Here is a 17,517-nt window from a genome sequence, read left to right on the forward strand (position 1 = left end):
AAAGAATCGTGTAAGCCTTCCTGGGTCCTTCGTGGCTTTAGGAAACAGGCCAAGGTCACCTAAAATGGGGTAGGGAAGTGGCATCTAGAGCAGGGTTTGGGGGGTGGGGGAGCAGCATAGATTGCAAGCGGCTTGCCCAGCCTCAGAGGGAGGCTGCCCCAAAGCAGCACAGCTCATGCGTGGGGTTGTGACCAGAAGCAGCCAAAGCAAAGAAGGAAGTTCTAACATTTAAAACAGCATCCCATTAGCAATTCCGATTATATAAAATTCTAGAAAATCCAATCTCATCTATAGAAGCAGAAAATAAATCAGTGGTTGCCTGGGAAGTATAGCTTTTAAAGAAGCCCAAAGAAATCTTGAGGGGTGAAGGATGTTTATGATCTTGATTGTGATGATGGTTTCATGCTATATACTTGTGTCAAACTCATCAAATTGTACTCTTTAAATATGTGCGGTTTATTGTACAACAATTATTCCTCAATAAAGTTGTTAAAAAAAGTACAATATAATAACCTAAAAAGAAAAAAACCCACCCGCAAACATTAGTCCCAGTTCTAAATGCCTAGCATGAGTGATATCTAGATGCATAGAGCTAGTTACCTCAAAAACAAGAGTTTATGAATTTTTTTAATTAATTTTTATTGGAGTATAGTTGCTTTACAATGTTGTTTAGTTTCTGCTGTACAGCAAAGTGAATCAGCTATACATATATATACATCCCCTCTTTTTTGGATGTCCTTCCCACTTAGGTCACCACAGAGCATTAACTAGAGTTCCCTGTGCTATACAGTAGCTCTCATTAGCTATCTGTTTTATACACAGTAGTGTATATATATCAATCCCAGTCTCCCAATTCATCCCACTCTCCCCTCCCCTGTTAGTATCCATGTTTGTTCTCTACATCTGTGTCTCTATTTTGCAAATAAGTTCATCTGTATCATTTTTCAGATTCCATATATAAGTGACATCATACGATATTTTTCTCTTCACTTACTTCACTCTGTATGACAGTCTCCAGGTCCATCCACATCTGTGCAAATGGCACAGTTTCATTCCTTTTTATGGCCAAGTAATATTCCATTGTATATAAGTACCACATCAAGAAGAGTTTATAAATTTTTTTCTTCTGGTTTTACTGAGATGTAATTGATGTATGGCACTCAGTTTAAGGTGTGCAGCATCATGATTTGACCCACATGCATCATGAAGTGATTATCACAATCAGTTTAGTGAACATCCATCATCTCATATGGATACAAAATTAAAGAAATAGAAAAATACATATTTTTCCTTGTGATGAGAACTCAGGATTTACTTCTTTTTTTAATATGTAAATTTATTTATTTATTTTTGGCTGAATTGGGTCTTCGTTGCTGCACGTGGGCTTTCTCTAGTTGTGGCAAGTGGGGGATACTCTTTGTTATGGTGGGTGGGCTTCTCATTATGGGGGCTTCTCTTGCTGTGGATCTCGGGCTCTCGACGCACAGGCTTCAGTAGTTGTGGCGCACAGGCTTAGTTGCTTCACGGCATGTGGGATCTTCTCAGAACAGAGATTGAACCCATGTCCCCTGCGTAGGCAGGCTGATTCTTAACCACTGCCCCACCAGGAAAGTCCCTCTTAGGATTTACTCTTAACTTTCATATATAACATACACCAGTGTTAATCATATTTATCATGTTGTATGTTATATCCCTAGTATTTATTTATTTTATGTTTGTCCCTTTCGACTACCTTAATCCAATCCCCTCCCCTCCCCCTCCCTCTGATAACCACAAATCTGATCTCTTTTTCTATGAACTTGTTGTCTGTTTTTGAAGTATAATTGATCTGCAACACTACATTAGTTTCAAGTACACAACATAGTGATTTGATTCTTTTTTTTTTTTTGGCCACACTGTGCGGCTTGCAGGATTAGTTCCCTGATCAGGGATTAAAACTTGGCCCTCGGCAGTGAAAGTGCTGAGTCCTAACCACGGGACTGCCAGGGAATTCCTTGATTTAAGTTTTCTATATATTTCAAGATTATCACCATGTCTAGCTGTTTCTGTCACCATACAAATATATTACACAATTATTGACTATATTCCCCACACTACATTTCATACCCATGACTCATTTATTTTCTAACTGGAAGTTTGTACCTCTTGATCTCCCTCACCTATTTCTCTCCTCCCCCCCACCTCCCTCCACCCTGGCAACCATCTGTTTGTTCGCTGTATCTACGAGTCTGTTTCTGTTTAGTTATGTTCGTTCATTTGTTTTGGTTTTTAGATACCACATGTAAGCGAAGTCATACAGTATTTGTCTTTTTCTGACTGACTTATTTCACTTGGCATAATACCCTCTAGGAGATTTCATTCTTTTTCATGACTGAGTAATATTTCATCATGATATATATATATATATATATCATCTTTTTTATCCACTCATCTATGGATGGGCACTTAGGTTGCTTCTATATCTTGGCTATTGTAAATAATGCTGTAATGAATAAAGGGGGTGAATATTTTTTTTTCAAATTAGTGTTTTATTTTCTTTGGATAAAAACCCAGGAGTGGAATTGCTGGTGGGCAGAGCCGGGTGCCAGTGTTTCTGGTGGCAGTGCTTTGGTGTTCCAGATTTGGTGTCAGCCCACAGGTGGGTAGAGCCAGGACCCATGGGGTCCCTGGCTGGTGACTGCCTCCTGGTGTGTGAGGCCATGTCCTGGGGCTAGTGCTGACCCACTGGTAGATGGGGGTTGGAGGCAGATCCTGGGCTCTCTGGTGGGCAGGGCTGGGCCCCAGGGCAGCTGAATCCCAGGGCACCTGGCCTGCTGGTGGGTGGGGCTGTGTCCCTACCCAGCTAGCTATGTGGCTTGGGGTGTCCCAGTTCTGGTCCCTAGCAGCTGGCAGGCAGGGCTGGGTCCAAACACTAATAAGCTAGAGGGAGGGTTCCAAAATGACACTTGGCAGCACCAGTGTCCTCGTGTTGGGATGAGCTCCCCAAAATGGCTGCTGCCAGTGTCTATGCCTCCAGGATGAGTCTCAGTTGCCTCCTGCCTCTCCAGGAGGTTCTCCAAGATCAGCAAGTGGGTCTGACCCAGGCTCCTTCAAAATTACTGCTACTGCCCTTGGCCTTGGAACATATGAGATCTTATGTGCACTCTTTAAGAGTGTAATCTAGACAGATAGGATCAAAATGGTGATGTAGGAGGACATGCGCTCACTCCCTCTTGTAAGAGCACCAGAATTACAACTTACTGCTGAACAACCATCGACAGAAAGACACTGGAACTCACCAAAAAAGACACCCCACATCCAGAGACAAAGGAGAAGCTGCAATGAGACAGTAGGAGGGGTGCAATCGCGTTAAAATCAAATCCCATAAATGCTGGGTGACAGGGAGCACTGGCGACAGGGGTTCTGGGAAGTACTCTTTGGCATGAGCCCTCCCAGAGTCTGCCATTAGCCCCACCAAAGAGCCTGTAAGCTCCAGTGCTGGGTAGCCTCAGTCCAAACATCAAACAAGGTGGGAACACAGCCCCACCCATTGGCAGATAAGCAGATAAAGGTTTACTGAGCTCCACCCTCCCAGCCCTACCCACATCAGTCCCTCCCATCAGAAATTACGCACACACAAGCCTCCTAGATAGCTTCCTCCACAAGAGGGCAGACAGCAGTATCAAGCAGTATCAGCAATATTTCGTCTTGTGGAAATGAAAACCACAGCCACAGAAAGACAGAGAAAATGAAAAAGCAGAGGACTTTGTACCAGATGAAGGGACAAGATAAAACCCCAGAAAAACAGCTAAATGAAGAGGAGACAGGCACCCCTTACAGAAAAAAAATTCAGAATAATGATGGTGAAGATGATCCAGGACTTTGAAATAACACTGGATGCAAAGATCGAAAAGTTTACCAAAGACCTAGAAGAAGTAAAGAGCAAACAAACAGAGATATGCAACACAATAACTGAAATGAAAAATACACTAGAAGGAACCAATAGCAGATTAATTGAGGCAGAAGGGCAAATAAGTGACCTGGAAGACAGAATGGTGATAATCACTGATGTGGAAAAGAATAAGGAAAAAAGAATGAGACGAACTGAAGACAGCCTAAGAGACCTCTGGGACAATGTTAAATGCACCAACATTCGCATAATAGGAGTCCCAGAAGGAGATGAGAGAGGGAAAGGACCCAAGAAAATATTGCAAGAGATTATAGTTGAAAACTTCCCTAACATGGAAAAGGAAATAGCTACCCAAATCCAGGAAGCGCAGAGAGTCCCAGGCAGGATAAACCCAAGGAGAAACACGCCAAGACATATAGTAGTCAAGCTGACAAAAATTAAAGACAGAGAAAAGTTATTAAAAGCAACAAAGGAAAAACGACAGATAACATACAAGGGAACTCCCATAAGGGTAACAGCTGATTTCTCAGCAGAAACTCTGCAAGCCAGAAGGGAGTGGCACGACATATTTCAAGTGATGACAGGGAAGAACCTACAACCAAGAATGCTCTACCCAGCAAGGATCTCATTCATATTTGACAGAAAAATCAAAAGCTTTACAGACAAGCAACAGCTAAGAGAATTCAGCACCAGCCAAACCAGTCCTACAACAAATGCTAAAGGAACTTCTCTAAGCAGGAAACATAAGAGAAGAAAAAGACCTACAAAAACAACAACAAAACAATTAAGAAAATGGCAATAGGAACACACATATTGATAATTACCTTGAATGTAAATGGACTAAATGCACCAACCAAAAGACACAGACTGGCTGAATGGATACAAAAACAAGACCCATATATATGCTGTCTCCAGGAGACCCACTTCAGACCTAGGGACACATACAGACGGAAAGTGAGGGGATGGAAAAAGATATGCCATGCAAATGGAAATCAAAAGAAAGCTGGAGTAGCGATACTCATATCAGATAAAATAGACTTTAAAATAAAAAATGTTACAAGAGACAAGAAAGGACATTACATAAAGATCAAGGTATCTATCCAAGAAGAGGAGATAACAATTATAAATATACATGCACCCAGTATAGGAGCACCTCAATACATAAGGCAAATGCTAACTATGAAAGAGGAAATGCAAGGCAGAAATAGAGACACAGATGTAGAGAACAAATATATGGACACCAAGTGGGGAAAGCAGGGAGGGTTGGGGGGGAATGAATTGGGAGATTGGGATACCAAATTGTACACTCTAAATATATGCTGTTTATTGTCTCACTGTATCTCAATAAAAGTTCTTAAAAAAAAGAGTGGAGTCTATTTCCCCCAGCCCTCTGGCTTTCCCAAAAGACAAGCCACAAACATTCTGGGGGCTTGTCTCCTCAGTGCAGGACCCCTGGGGCTGGGGAGCAGGAAGTGGGGCTCAGACCCCTCACTTTTGGGGGAGAAACTCTGCAGTTGTAATTATCCTCCCATTTGGGGTCAGCTACCCTGGAGTATGGGTCTTCACTATACCTCATCTCTGCCCCTCCTAATTGTATCATTGTGGTTCCTTCTTTATATCTTCAGTTGTAGAATATCCTTCCTGCTAGTCTTCAGGTCATTCTCATCAACAATTGCTCTTTAGATAGTTGTAATTTTGGTGTCTGTGGGAGGAGGAGAGCTCAGGGCCTTCATACTCCGCTGTCTTGGATGAGTCTCAAGTTTATGAATTCTTACAACAGAATGGCTCAGCCCCAAGTTTGGGCTTTTTGCCATGAGTTAGCATTAAAATTGATTCACATAGTTCTAAGTTGAGCCCCAAGAAACTTTCTCCCTGCTTCTTTGACTCCATATTATTTTCTCTTTCCTGAACTGCTGTAGCACTTGAATTCTTCCTCACAATTTTATTGCTAAAATTTTATTTAAGCACTAAGCATCCATCGTTCTTTGTAAATAGTTTCATGGGTGTCTGAAACTAGATCATGAGTTTCTTGATTCCTCAAATCATGTTTTCTGATTTTCAAAGTGATATACCGTTGCACCTAGCAACACAGCTGTGCAGAGTAAGTACTTATATGCATTTGCCTTAAATACTAGGAATAGAATCCATTATATATGGTGACTGTGTTACTAGATACAACAACTATTAGTGTTTTGGGTATTTGAGTTCTTATTCCAAACTATAGATTTTTTATGATGGATTTCCCCAAAATTACAGTGGCAAAAGACATTTTTGTTGAAAGAATGCTTGATTCATGTCCATTTTAATAGTTAGAATCATGAGAGTTTGAAATCAGAGGTACCAGGTTCCAACCCTGGCTGTACTTAGTTCTGTGGCCTTGGACAAATTTAACATCTGTGAACCTTAATTTCTTATCTGTAAATAAGAATAATAATATCTACCTTATGGGACCGCTGTGAATATTAGCATTAATATATCTAAAGTGCTTGGCATATCTAACAAAGGGCTAACTAACATTAACACAACAAAAAATTACATATGGAACCATTTTTTTGAAAACAGCACTATAGCCCACAGGGAGAGTATTACTGTGATACATCCTAACACAGTATCTGATGTTCATAATGATGATACCAAATGAAATGTAAATTATGTTCCATGTAATCAACTTAGACACAATAATGCATTTTAGACACACAAAATATTTAAAAAGAAATATTTCAGCACTTAAAAATATAAATTCAGCTATCAGAAAATTGATTTATGATCAATATTACTTTCTGGGGAATTCCCTGGCGGTCCAGTGGTTAGGACCCGGCACTTTCACTGCCGAGCCCAGGGTTCAATCCCTGGTCGGGGAACTAATATCCCACAAGCCACACGGCACAGCCAAAAAAAAGAATATTAGATTCTTTCAGTGCCGAATAAATGAGGCACTCATCTTATTTGGTGCTGTTCTACTCATGTTAGTGATTCACAAATCCATCAGTAATTGAATAGCCATGCTGAGCGGGACTTTCTAGAAGGAACCCTCAAATCTGGAATGTCACTAGGTTCACTGTCATGATTTTGTCTTCAAGTCAGATAGCTTTTGTGGCAAATACAGAATGGAAAACTTTGGATCTGTTTCCCAACAGTAGAAAATGTAAAATTAATCACTTCAATAATAGATATGGGTCAGTCATCTTGAGCTTTCTGTGGAATTTCCGTTTTAATACTACTTAAAGTCTAGGGCCTCCCTGGTGGTGCAATGGTTAAGAACCCACCTGCAAATGCAGAGGACACGGGTTCAAGCCCTGGTCTGGGAAGATCCCACATGCTGCCGAGAAACTAAGCCCTTGCGCACCACAACTACTGTGTCCAAGAGCCGCAGCTACTGAAGCCTGTGCGCCTAGAGCCCATGCTCTGCAACAAGAGGCCACGGCAATGAGAAGCCCGAGCACTGCAACGAAGAGTAGCCCCTGCTCTCCACAACTACAGAAAACCTGTGCGCAGCAACGAAGACCTAATGCAGACAATAAATAAAATAATAAATTAAAAATAAAATCTAACCAGTGGTGCAGTCAATAAAATCAGTAAAGAATTGTTTATTCATGAGTAAAAGTTTATTACATCATATTTTCAGATATTAATGATGTCTAAAAAGTAGTTTTAACCTTGGTTGATACAGCCCCCTCGTGTTGAGATCATGGGTCTTGAAACGATAGATATTGCCCCCATGGTGAATTATCCTCCATCTTCAAATCTTGCACATATGCTGCATACAAAGAGAGCTAGCTGACTTGTACATCAAATCACAGTATTGGGTAGGAACTGCATCTTATGTAGGAGATGCATCCTCTAGGCTTTCATTCAGTATAGCAAACCTTTAAGTGACTGTTGTATGCATGTCACTTTAGAGTCTATAAAACCACACATGAAAACCTTGGAATAGTTGCTTTCTAGGAAATTCAGTCACCGAAGATTCATAAACTAGTATCAATGCTGAGGTCAACATCTCACACACCTCCTATGACCACTTCTGAGGTTGTGAAGGGCTGCCTTGCAAAAGAGAAAATGATTCAACAGATGATATCTGAGGTGAGAACTGTTAGGAGTAGCTAATTAAGGTACATCATTGTTTATCAGGAGAAGCACAACATTCAGTTGTGAACTACAGATTCCTCAAAGTTTTCAATCAGTTTGTTACCCACGTGGTAGCTGGGATTTTTAACAATTATTTTGTGATTTACCTTATAAATAAAAGTTGTATAAACAATGGTTATATAATTTATATTAAAGAAGCAGTATATAACTCCTACTTTAGCAGCAAGACTGCCATGCATCCAACTTCAACATCATTGGCTCTCAAAAACAGTATTAAAACATTTCATGACACTTTCACACAATGGAGATTTGGTTAAGCAGTTTAACTTTTTCAATTTTATTGTACATGCCACTAAGTATGTATAACCTAGCAAAAGTCAGGCTTTCTTAGAGTTTTAATTGCTCTTTAAAGACAACCTGAATTTTATTTGATCCCTCTGGAAACTAATTATGTCTTAGTGTTACAACATAATTCAATTAAACTACTACTCACATATACCCATTCCACTGGGTTCTGCTTTGTGGAACTGACATTTTATTAAAACCAAACGTGAAAAAACACGTTTAAAATTTCCTTACAGTCCACCTTTGGGTTGGCCCGCTATACATACATAACCAATCCCACAGGCTCCTATAGTGTGACTGACCCTCCTCCCAGCAAGAGGTGGAGTCTATGTTCCTTTTCCTTGAAGCTGGTATTTGATCTTCTGGGACTTCTGGTGACCAAGAGTGTAGTGGAAGTGATGCCATGACGTCCAGGCTAAGTCCTAAAAAAGATCCAGCTTCTGCCTGGCTCCACTTCAGAGCCCTGAAGTTAAGTCCAGTTGCCCTGAAGCTACCATGCTGTGGATTTTGAGGAAAGAGGGAGCCACTAACAGGGAGATGCTCATAAATTCTCCCTCCAGCCTGGATGTGAAAAAGCCTTTGGAGTCCACCCCAAAGCTACCATCTGACTGTGACTTCGTGAGAGACCCAGAAGCAGAAGAGTGCAAGAGATGCTCCTAAATTCCTGACCCACAGAAAGCTTAAGATCATACTGTCTCATGCCATTATATTTCAGATTTGTTACACAGCAGCTAACTAATGCACACTGGTAACACCAACTGCGACAGCCATCACTTGCTTGAGCTCAGACTGCAGTTCTACCTTTTAACTGTTTGGTTCAAATATACACCCATAACCCTTCCTTTTTCTCTGCAACACAGGCAAAATAAGACTGGAAACTTAAAAAAGACCAGGTAATGATATAGAGAAGTTAACATGCAATGATACACACCTGGTTTCTAAATTTATTTCACTGACCTTAAACTATGTTTAGACTCCTTGAAAGTTTTTTTCCTGAGGTCCCATCTGCATACTTTACACAGAGACTGTCAGCTCAACTCAGATTATACCCAAAAGCCTGAAGGCAAAATGTAATCAGACTTGAAACTATACTATAGATTGGGCTTTTATACTTCCTAACCAAATACAATGAAAAACTAACCAGTGGCTTACTTTCTTCCAGCTTTTAAAAAATGAGTTTGGGCTTAAACCAGATTTCAGATGCCTGAACATGCCCAAGTGCTGCTTTCCCAGGGCCATTCACCTACTCCAATTTTCAAGCAGGTACCTCTCTTAAATACAAAACTGGAAATAGTCTATGGTAGAATTTTTTGTTTGAAATCTTTATTAAATTTGTTACAGTATTGCTCCTGTTTTATGTTTTGGTTTTTTGGCTGTGAGGCATGTGGGATCTTAGCCCCTGGCTCAAGGATCGAACTGCACCCCCTGCACTGGAACGCGAAGTTTTAACAACTGGACTGCTAGGCAAGTCCTATGGTAAATTTTTTGTAATTTAGAAAGTCAGATCTGTGTGGGGAGAATTAAAGTTACCTGAAATAGTTTTTAGCTATCAACTACTTTGGTCCTTTAAAAAACTATTATTCTAAGAATCAGCCTAATTTAGAATACCTTCTTTAACAAATAAGAATTAGAAAACTGATGAGGATTTTTAAAAGTATAGTTAAGGGTTGCAAAAATTTGAGTATATACTGAAATGCACTTGTCAAAATATAACCAAAAAAGTATTTATCCACATTCAAACCGAACAATTAAATCAAGTTTTTAAAAATTTAGGGCATGGTTCCTAAAAATTTAAGAACTCTCTCTTGAGTAACAAAACTTGAGACATATGACAATTTATGAGTAGGGATCATAGTATTCAACCAACAGTGACTCTTTTTTCCTTGAGGTTTTAATGCATGCATAATTCCTTCCATTTTAGGGTTCTCTAAAAACTACTTTTAAAAATAATTATCAAGTCACAAACAAATCATGAACAGTTGGGTTTATTTCAACAGTAAGTTTGAAACTCTTGCTTTTGGCAAGAGTACTACAGTAATTATGTTAGGAATAGACAATTTCCTACACTGTCAAATATATAAAAGTTCCTTTTGCATTTCCCTCAACACTGATCAACAAGCAGATTCAGTCCACATTTGCTTTCATCTATCTACTGAGTGTACCCAAGCTTCTTTTTCAGAGATTCTGGCATCTCAGGTGGAGGAGGGCGAGGGAGCCTGAAGTAGACCTTCACAGAGTCATAGATGAACCACTGTAGTGCAGTCAGAGTGCCAATCATGATGATACGGGCAAAGAGTCCCTTCCACACACCTGGATAAAATATGAAATGTGAGCGAAAAACACATACTCCAAAGTGTTATTCTTTCTTTAGAGGGGAGAAAAAAAAAACTTACCTCTAAATCCAAGTCTCTTGAGGACCTGAGACGCACTGCTACCCTTCTCTTTATTCAACACAGACACCACAGAATCAGCAGGGTGAGAAACAATGGCACAGAAGACTCCGGCTGAAAAAAGTCAAGAAAAAGGATCCAACATTGGGTCAGTTAAAAAAAAAATTTTTTTCACATCATAGCCAACAACCTTTTCATGAGTAAGTAACAGTTTTCTTGTGCATAAAAAAATCATATTTTAAAGACTGATAAGAAAAGTTTAAAAAGCAGTCTACTCTAGGTAAAACAGAACAATCCCTCAAGTTATATTCAGATTTTAATCAACTTTCTCTTGTACTAAAAATGTATTCTTAGAGAAACAAAACACCAAAAAAAGGTGCAGCAGTGAAGTTAATGCATTCCCAAGCTTAATTATGACATGCAAACCACAAGACAATTATTTTAGGAACTAATTAGCAAGCATTTATGAATCCTGAAGAGTATGTAAAAAGCAATAGAAAGATAAAACTTCTTTGGAATATTTTTCCCTCACAAAAGCCAAATAATGGAAATGATTATTTGTTCTTAATTTCACAGACCAGCATGTTCTAAATAACTCATACCTATGTAACCTGCCACAAATGTGACCACCAGCTGCTCTGGCTTTGAACATTCACTTCGGGGCTTGGGAACCACAAACTTGTACAATGCTTCAACAGTACGTTCAAAGCAGGCAAACTTCATCATGGTGTATGGTATCTGTCTCATCCAGAGAGGAGCAACCCCCTTGTAGAATCTAGGAAATCATTAGACTTATTTTACTCAGTTGCATATATTCATCTAGCAGAGCTTTTCATTATAAACATGTGTCCGCATACCAGTCGAGTCCTGATAGTAAAAAATGGCAGCAAAATTGCATGTCATTTTTATCAGAACCTAAGACTAACATGCAGGTATATTTCTCTTACATGCCAATGACTCAAGCACCTTTGACTGTACAACCAAAAAAGTTGCTGGATGTTTCTTTGACTGGAACTACAAGAAGCCAGACGTTTACAAGTAGAACTCAGTCCAAGACTGGCATCCACAAAGGCGGATCTAAGGAAGCATGTGTGGACTATACACAAATCTTAACTGTGAACATAGATGACAAAAATTCTAAAAAGGGCACTTCCAAACCCCCAAGAGTTAATGCTTAGGTTAAGTATCAAGTCATTTGTAGAATGACAAATGATTCTAATTTAAGGGAATAAAAAAACCCTTAATCCAGGGCTCAAGCCATGTATCAACTTATCCTTGCCCCTAGAGTTTATGTTTTACGTGAAGGGGAAAGAGATGTGAAAAAGAGAAAGTCTGGCAGGCTTACAGCTAACAAAAGCAGCTTTCTCAAATGAGTATTTTTATACTATATATTTAGGTAAATGTTTACTTACGCCTTTAAGCCTTCTTCTTTATACATTTTGGGAGCTGCATCCCTCAAAGTGTTAGCATAACCTGGCTGGGTTTGAATTCGAACTTTAGCAGCTTCCATAGGAGCCAGAGCAATGTCAGCAAAGAACTCTGCACTGGCAGAGGCAGCCAAGTATAGCGATGTGCGCCAGAGATAGGCATTCTCCTAAATGAAAAACACGAGGAGGAACATGAACTGCTGTTCTCGCGTTGGCTGTTCTCAGTTTAAGAGTCAGTTCTAGGAAACAGTTAAACTTAAGACATTTTAAGTGTCACGCAGTCCACAGATAACACACTGAGAGACTGAATCTCTCTCATAACCTCATCAACCATACACTACACTGTGAACATTTTTTGAATGGTTAGGTGCCAAGGATAGCTGGCCCTTGAACTACACACAGGAATACCACAGTGCTTCTCTTTAAAAAAAACCTCAAATCCAACTTATTTGGAAAGCAGCAAAGCATAATAAAAAGAGCACTGAAATCTAATGAAATACAGTTTCTGCTTCTCATCCTTCCTCTGTTTCTGATTTGAAACACGCTGTTCACCCTTTCGGAGACTATGTCCTCAGTTCTAAAACAAGGTAGGTCAAACAAAAATCTAATATCCTTTTTGGTCTTACATTTTAAGTTAAAAGCTTAAGGGCTTTCAATTTCACAGTTAAATTACATACCTCTCCAAGCATGTTGCTATACAAAACTTTGAAGACTTCATAAAAGCCAAATTTGCAGAGCCCCTGCAGAGAGTAGCCAATGAAAGTCGGAGCCCATCCTTTGGCCAAACCACGAACACCATCCTCTTTGAGTGTAATTGAGAATCCATTAAATATGCCCTTGTACTTTTGTGGGTCCACCTTTATTTAAAACAAGGAAAAAAAAATTAAATGTACCAAAGATAATAACACTTCTCATAGATATTTAATTTTGTTATTAGTTCTTCCCTTTGGTTCTAATATAAACTTTAGTAACTACACAAAAGGTAGGTAAATACAACTTCACTGCATATCAGCTTAATGCCTATAAGTATCTTTGTAAATGCAACTTTTTGTACAGTAAGGTCTAGCTTTCTTTCAGTCAGACTTAAGTCTTGGAGGGTTATTTAAGAGGATAAAATTCCTACAAAAATACATGATAAAACTGACACTTAAAAGAGATTTTCCCACCACCCAACTCTTTTTACTTAAAAATCGTCTTCAAGCTACTTTATAAACAATACATAAGTCTATATCCCTGACATATGCTAGCCGATTAAGTAGATTATAAAGTTTTATGAACTGAAGACAATCAAAGTAAACAAAAGTTAAAAAGGTACATCAACATGAGAACCCTCTTGACTTTAGAAATTAAATTCACTTTAAGAGACATGCATAAGAAGTTTTAGCAAAGGTATATTTAATATTCATTCTATTAACTAATGGGGGTAAAAATCTTATCTATTTCTGCCAGTACTAGAAGGGCTGGTATACATCACCTTCCTCTCCCTGCTAATATTTCACCTTCCTTTCTTTTAGGTAAGTAGACTTCTAAGCCTGTTTGGGACAAATAAATTTTTGATGTTTGATTATTTGTGTTTCAATAATCCTAATTTAGACATTTTAATTGTAAAAGAAAACCTTTTATGTAAATAAATATGCAAGAAGCTACACCCACAAATTTTACCAACTAAAATACTGAGTTTAAAAAATCTGCAATGTTCTCTGCCTTGATCTTATCAATAAATAAGAGACAGGAAGTTACATCATATAATACACAAAGAATGACTGCCTATTCTGACATGTAACTGCTTGTAAAATGACTATTTGGAGCATAAAGAATCAGTAGGCCTTGAAGAACTCTAGGCAGAATTGAGCCCAGCAGCAAAAACCACTTACAGCCAGAGTCTGAGATCAACAATCTACCTTCACTCTTACTAAGTTATTTCTTGGATTTAAAACACTAATTACAGTAAAAATTATGAGTTAAAGAAATCTGAGTTTGGTTTCCTACTAAAATTTCTGGCAGTTGTAATGTCTTCAAATTCTTCGCATCTGTGAAGTCCTTTAATATTATTTGGAATTAAGTCACACACAAAAGAGATGTTCAATGTTGTCATCTCAATACAAACCTGCATACGGCATTTCACTAAATCCAGAGGAACAACAGCAGTGTGTGTCAGACCACAACTTAAGACCCCACCAAAGCCACACAGTGCATAAAACTTCGCGGAGCCATATTCACAACTGTACTCTGTAATTAGACAAGACATACCATGCATTTTAATACAATACTCATGTTACTGGTTATCAACTTACCTGCTGGACAGTTAGGTTTCCACACAGCTTGTTAGTAGATAACAGCCATGCTTCAACAGTATGTTTTTATTTAGTCCAACATGCAAAAACAAACCTGCATTCTGCATTTAACCAGATCTAGAGGAACCAATGCTGTATGTGTTGTGCCACAACTAATAATTCCTCCAAGTCCACAAAGGAGAAAGAATCTGCCAGATCCATAGTCACAGCTATACTGCTCTGTTTGATTGAAAAAAAAAATCAAATAATTATTTCTTCAGAGATGACTAAGGCCACAGAAACGCAAGAGAACTATGTTTCCCTGTGAAAAAGTATTATCACAACCGAACCGCTCTGGCCACCATTTACAAGTAAACTGAAAGAATTTTCCTCCTGGTGAACAAGAAATTCACTGCCAAAATCAAACAATCATTTAAGATGTAGAGAACAAATATATGGACACCAAGGAGAGGTAAGTGGGGGGAGGGGGGAGTTGGAATGAATTGGGAACTTGGGATTGACATACATAGCTAATATGTATAAAATAGATAATAAAAATTTATTTTCGAAGAAAAAATAAAAAACAAAACAATCATTTAAATATTATGAAGGTTCTTATCTGTGAGATACTACCTCTCTCTTGTTTTGCCATATAAATTAAAAAAAAAGTTTTCTACATCAATAATAGCTCTTCCAATTAAAGTCAAACTTCAAATTATTAACGGCTGATAAGAACACAATGAGTACAAATCAAACTCAAATCATGTAAAATCTTGCAAATCTCTAAGGTTATCCCAGCCACTAACCAATACTATCCCCACTTACGGATTACTACAGAGTAAAACTAGATAAACATAAATTCCTGCAGTCAAATACAAATGACCACAGATTTGGCTTTCTAAACTGAAGGACCAAATGATGATGTAAGAAAGGGTTTTTCACCCACATTAAAGACAGAACAGAAACACATAAATTTTTTTTTAATTTTTACACTTTACAGGTACAAGGTGGATTAACATTTTCCGTACTCTCGCAATTCGGTTTTCAGCTTTCTCTGTAAATACACTCCACTGGGATTTAAAATGCAGACAATCAAAATAAAATTCGGTCTAACCATCAAGAAACCCGAGGGATAAGATCAAAGGGATTCCTATCAATTACTATATTCTTTATATGATCTCTCCGGGGCTACAAGTCAATCAGGCGCATTAACACACACCTGGTGTCAACTAAAATCAGACTCAGGGAATACTTCAGGGAAGAAGGAGTATTTTTAAGAAAATTAAAGCAAAATCAAACAATTGATAATACAGTTAGAACTGCAGTGGCCAGTGGTTAAAATGCAGACTTTACCCAATACTTAGTCTGCTGACCAAGCGGGCTCACGGCGCAGAAGATAAGGAGCTAGTCATGGCCTCTATGCGCTCGAGGACGTGGAGGTCACGGACGGAGCAGCGCCTAGGCCCTTTCACGCCCTTGAGGGAGGGCCAAAGATCCGACACCCGGCTTAGGCCGGAACGAGCTGACATCCTCGGACAAGCAACTGGGCGCCGTCCTGCGGTGCCGCGGGCAGGGCGCGCCCTTCCCCGTCCTCTAGTCGGGGCCGGGCCAAAAAGGCCGAGGAGACTACGAGTGGACCTAACGACCGTATCGGGGCAGGGCCTGACCTCACCTTCCACGGCGGCAGCTGCCAGGTTGCGGGAGCGGCGGGGTGGGCCCGGGGGCCCGGCGGGGCTGCTGCTGGGGCCCGCGAGTCCATCGTGCACCAGCTGCAGGTGGGGCGCGTTGAAGGGGTTCGCCCGCGCCAGGTGCGCCACGGACGAGAACATCTTCCTAGAGGAAGAGGAAGCGGCGGTCAGAGGAAAGGCGAAGGGGGCCGTCAGGCCGGCCAAAGTCACCTGCATGCTGGCAACCCCCACACTCGCCTCTTCCCGTCTCCGCGCCCTTGAGGAGGTCACGACGGCCTCCCCAGCGCAGAAGCCGACCGGACCTACAGCCAATAAAGCGCCCCACCCGGGCTCCGCGCTCCGCTCCCCGCACCCACCGCAGGGAAGGCCGAACCACACTCACTCCCTAAGATGGCGAACACACCACCGCTCCCTCGGAAAGGCTGCGGCTCACAGAGGCCGAACGTCCTCCCGGCCTTTAGATCTGTGCCCTTCGCACGTCGTCAGCGCGACGCACACAGCGCGTCACTACGGGCAGGAAGCACCCATTGGCGGAGAAGAGCGCCGGGGCCGTAACGTCATCGCGTTCTCCTAGCAACCCTATCCCCGCCCCACTCGCCCCAGCCCTTCCCGCCCGGTTTCTGCGCCGGAGGATTCTTTCTGCGCAGACGCGCATTCCGGGCCGGGTTTTTGATTTGTGTGGGCTTGTGCTCGTGACCTCGTCTTTTTGTCCCTTCACCTTCAGATGTCTCTCTTAGCATAAGGGGCTGCAATTCTTTTCATGTAAATGAGTCCCAGTACAGTAGTCACTTAAAAAAAAATTCCGAATACTTGATGATATATTATTTCGGTGTCTCACTGCAGTATTTTGTGTCACAACTTCTGCCATTAGGGTACCTTTTTTTTTTAAGTTCCATTCATTGACATTACACATAGGCATATCTGCATTTTCCATCAGACTTTAGGAGAGTATTTTAAAAGGAAATGTGTAGCAAGAACTCTTAAGGCAGCTTGCTGCCTCATCACAATAGTTTACGTAACGCATTAAAGCATTCAATAAATTATTTTTCACACCTGGGAGTACAGGGGTGAACTAGAATGAAAGTGATTGGCGGCAGATTTTGTTTTTAATAAATTTAGAAAATCTTAATTAGATTCAGTTAAATAAAGAAAGGGCTAGTTTAATTGTGGAGAGTTTAGTACGGGTCAAACCTCTGTTAGAATTCTGGCTCTGACATTTTCCCAGCTATTGATAGAGTAACCTTGGAAATTTACTTGATCTCTGTGCACCTATTTCTTAAATGGTAGAAGCAGGGCAGACTCATGGTCTTGCTACCTGTACAGTTATACAGGGCTTATGCTTGGTTTAATGTCCTGTCACCGTTTTGAAATTCTTAATGAACAAGAGACCCTGCGTTTTTCATTCTGCACTGGGCCCTA

At 40.2% G+C, this 17,517-nt stretch overlaps 1 protein-coding gene and 1 non-coding gene across 3 annotated transcripts; both read right to left on the reverse strand.

Annotated features, from left to right (window-relative positions):
* Positions 1-10,289: 10,289 nt before the first annotated feature.
* Positions 10,290-16,627, reverse strand: SLC25A3 (solute carrier family 25 member 3). 2 transcript variants are annotated; one of them, XM_057742061.1, is made up of 8 exons: positions 16,481-16,627; positions 16,083-16,243; positions 14,245-14,366; positions 12,815-12,994; positions 12,123-12,304; positions 11,313-11,485; positions 10,714-10,824; positions 10,290-10,630 (listed from the first exon to the last, which is right to left on the reverse strand). In XM_057742061.1, exons 2-8 carry the CDS (start codon positions 16,237-16,239, stop codon positions 10,470-10,472), a joined length of 1,086 nt encoding a protein of 361 aa, XP_057598044.1. In that variant the 5' UTR covers positions 16,240-16,243; positions 16,481-16,627; the 3' UTR covers positions 10,290-10,469. The 2 variants fall into 2 exon arrangements, with proteins under 2 accessions (XP_057598044.1, XP_057598043.1); XM_057742060.1 differs by lacking the exon at positions 14,245-14,366 and adding an exon at positions 14,526-14,650 and having other exon boundaries at positions 16,481-16,604.
* Positions 11,555-11,802, reverse strand: LOC130857933 (small nucleolar RNA SNORA53). The gene has a single exon (XR_009054927.1). It is a non-coding gene; the product is annotated as a small nucleolar RNA SNORA53 (small nucleolar RNA).
* Positions 16,628-17,517: the final 890 nt, after the last annotated feature.

This window comes from Hippopotamus amphibius, chromosome 7 (genome assembly GCF_030028045.1).
Source record: "Hippopotamus amphibius kiboko isolate mHipAmp2 chromosome 7, mHipAmp2.hap2, whole genome shotgun sequence".
Taxonomy (NCBI): Eukaryota; Metazoa; Chordata; class Mammalia; order Artiodactyla; family Hippopotamidae; genus Hippopotamus; species Hippopotamus amphibius.

Bases quoted from the DNA above. Each gene is read 5' to 3' on its own strand.
- SLC25A3 (XM_057742060.1), bottom strand. From the start codon at position 16,239: ATGTTCTCGTCCGTGGCGCACCTGGCGCGGGCGAACCCCTTCAACGCG. The intron at 14,651-16,082 runs GTGAGGTCAGGC...TCAATCAAACAG, and splicing joins GGCAGCTGCCGCCGTGGAAG to AGCAGTATAGCTGTGACTAT. The intron at 10,825-11,312 runs GTATGAGTTATT...GACTTTTTTCAG, and splicing joins ATTTGTGGCAGGTTACATAG to CCGGAGTCTTCTGTGCCATT.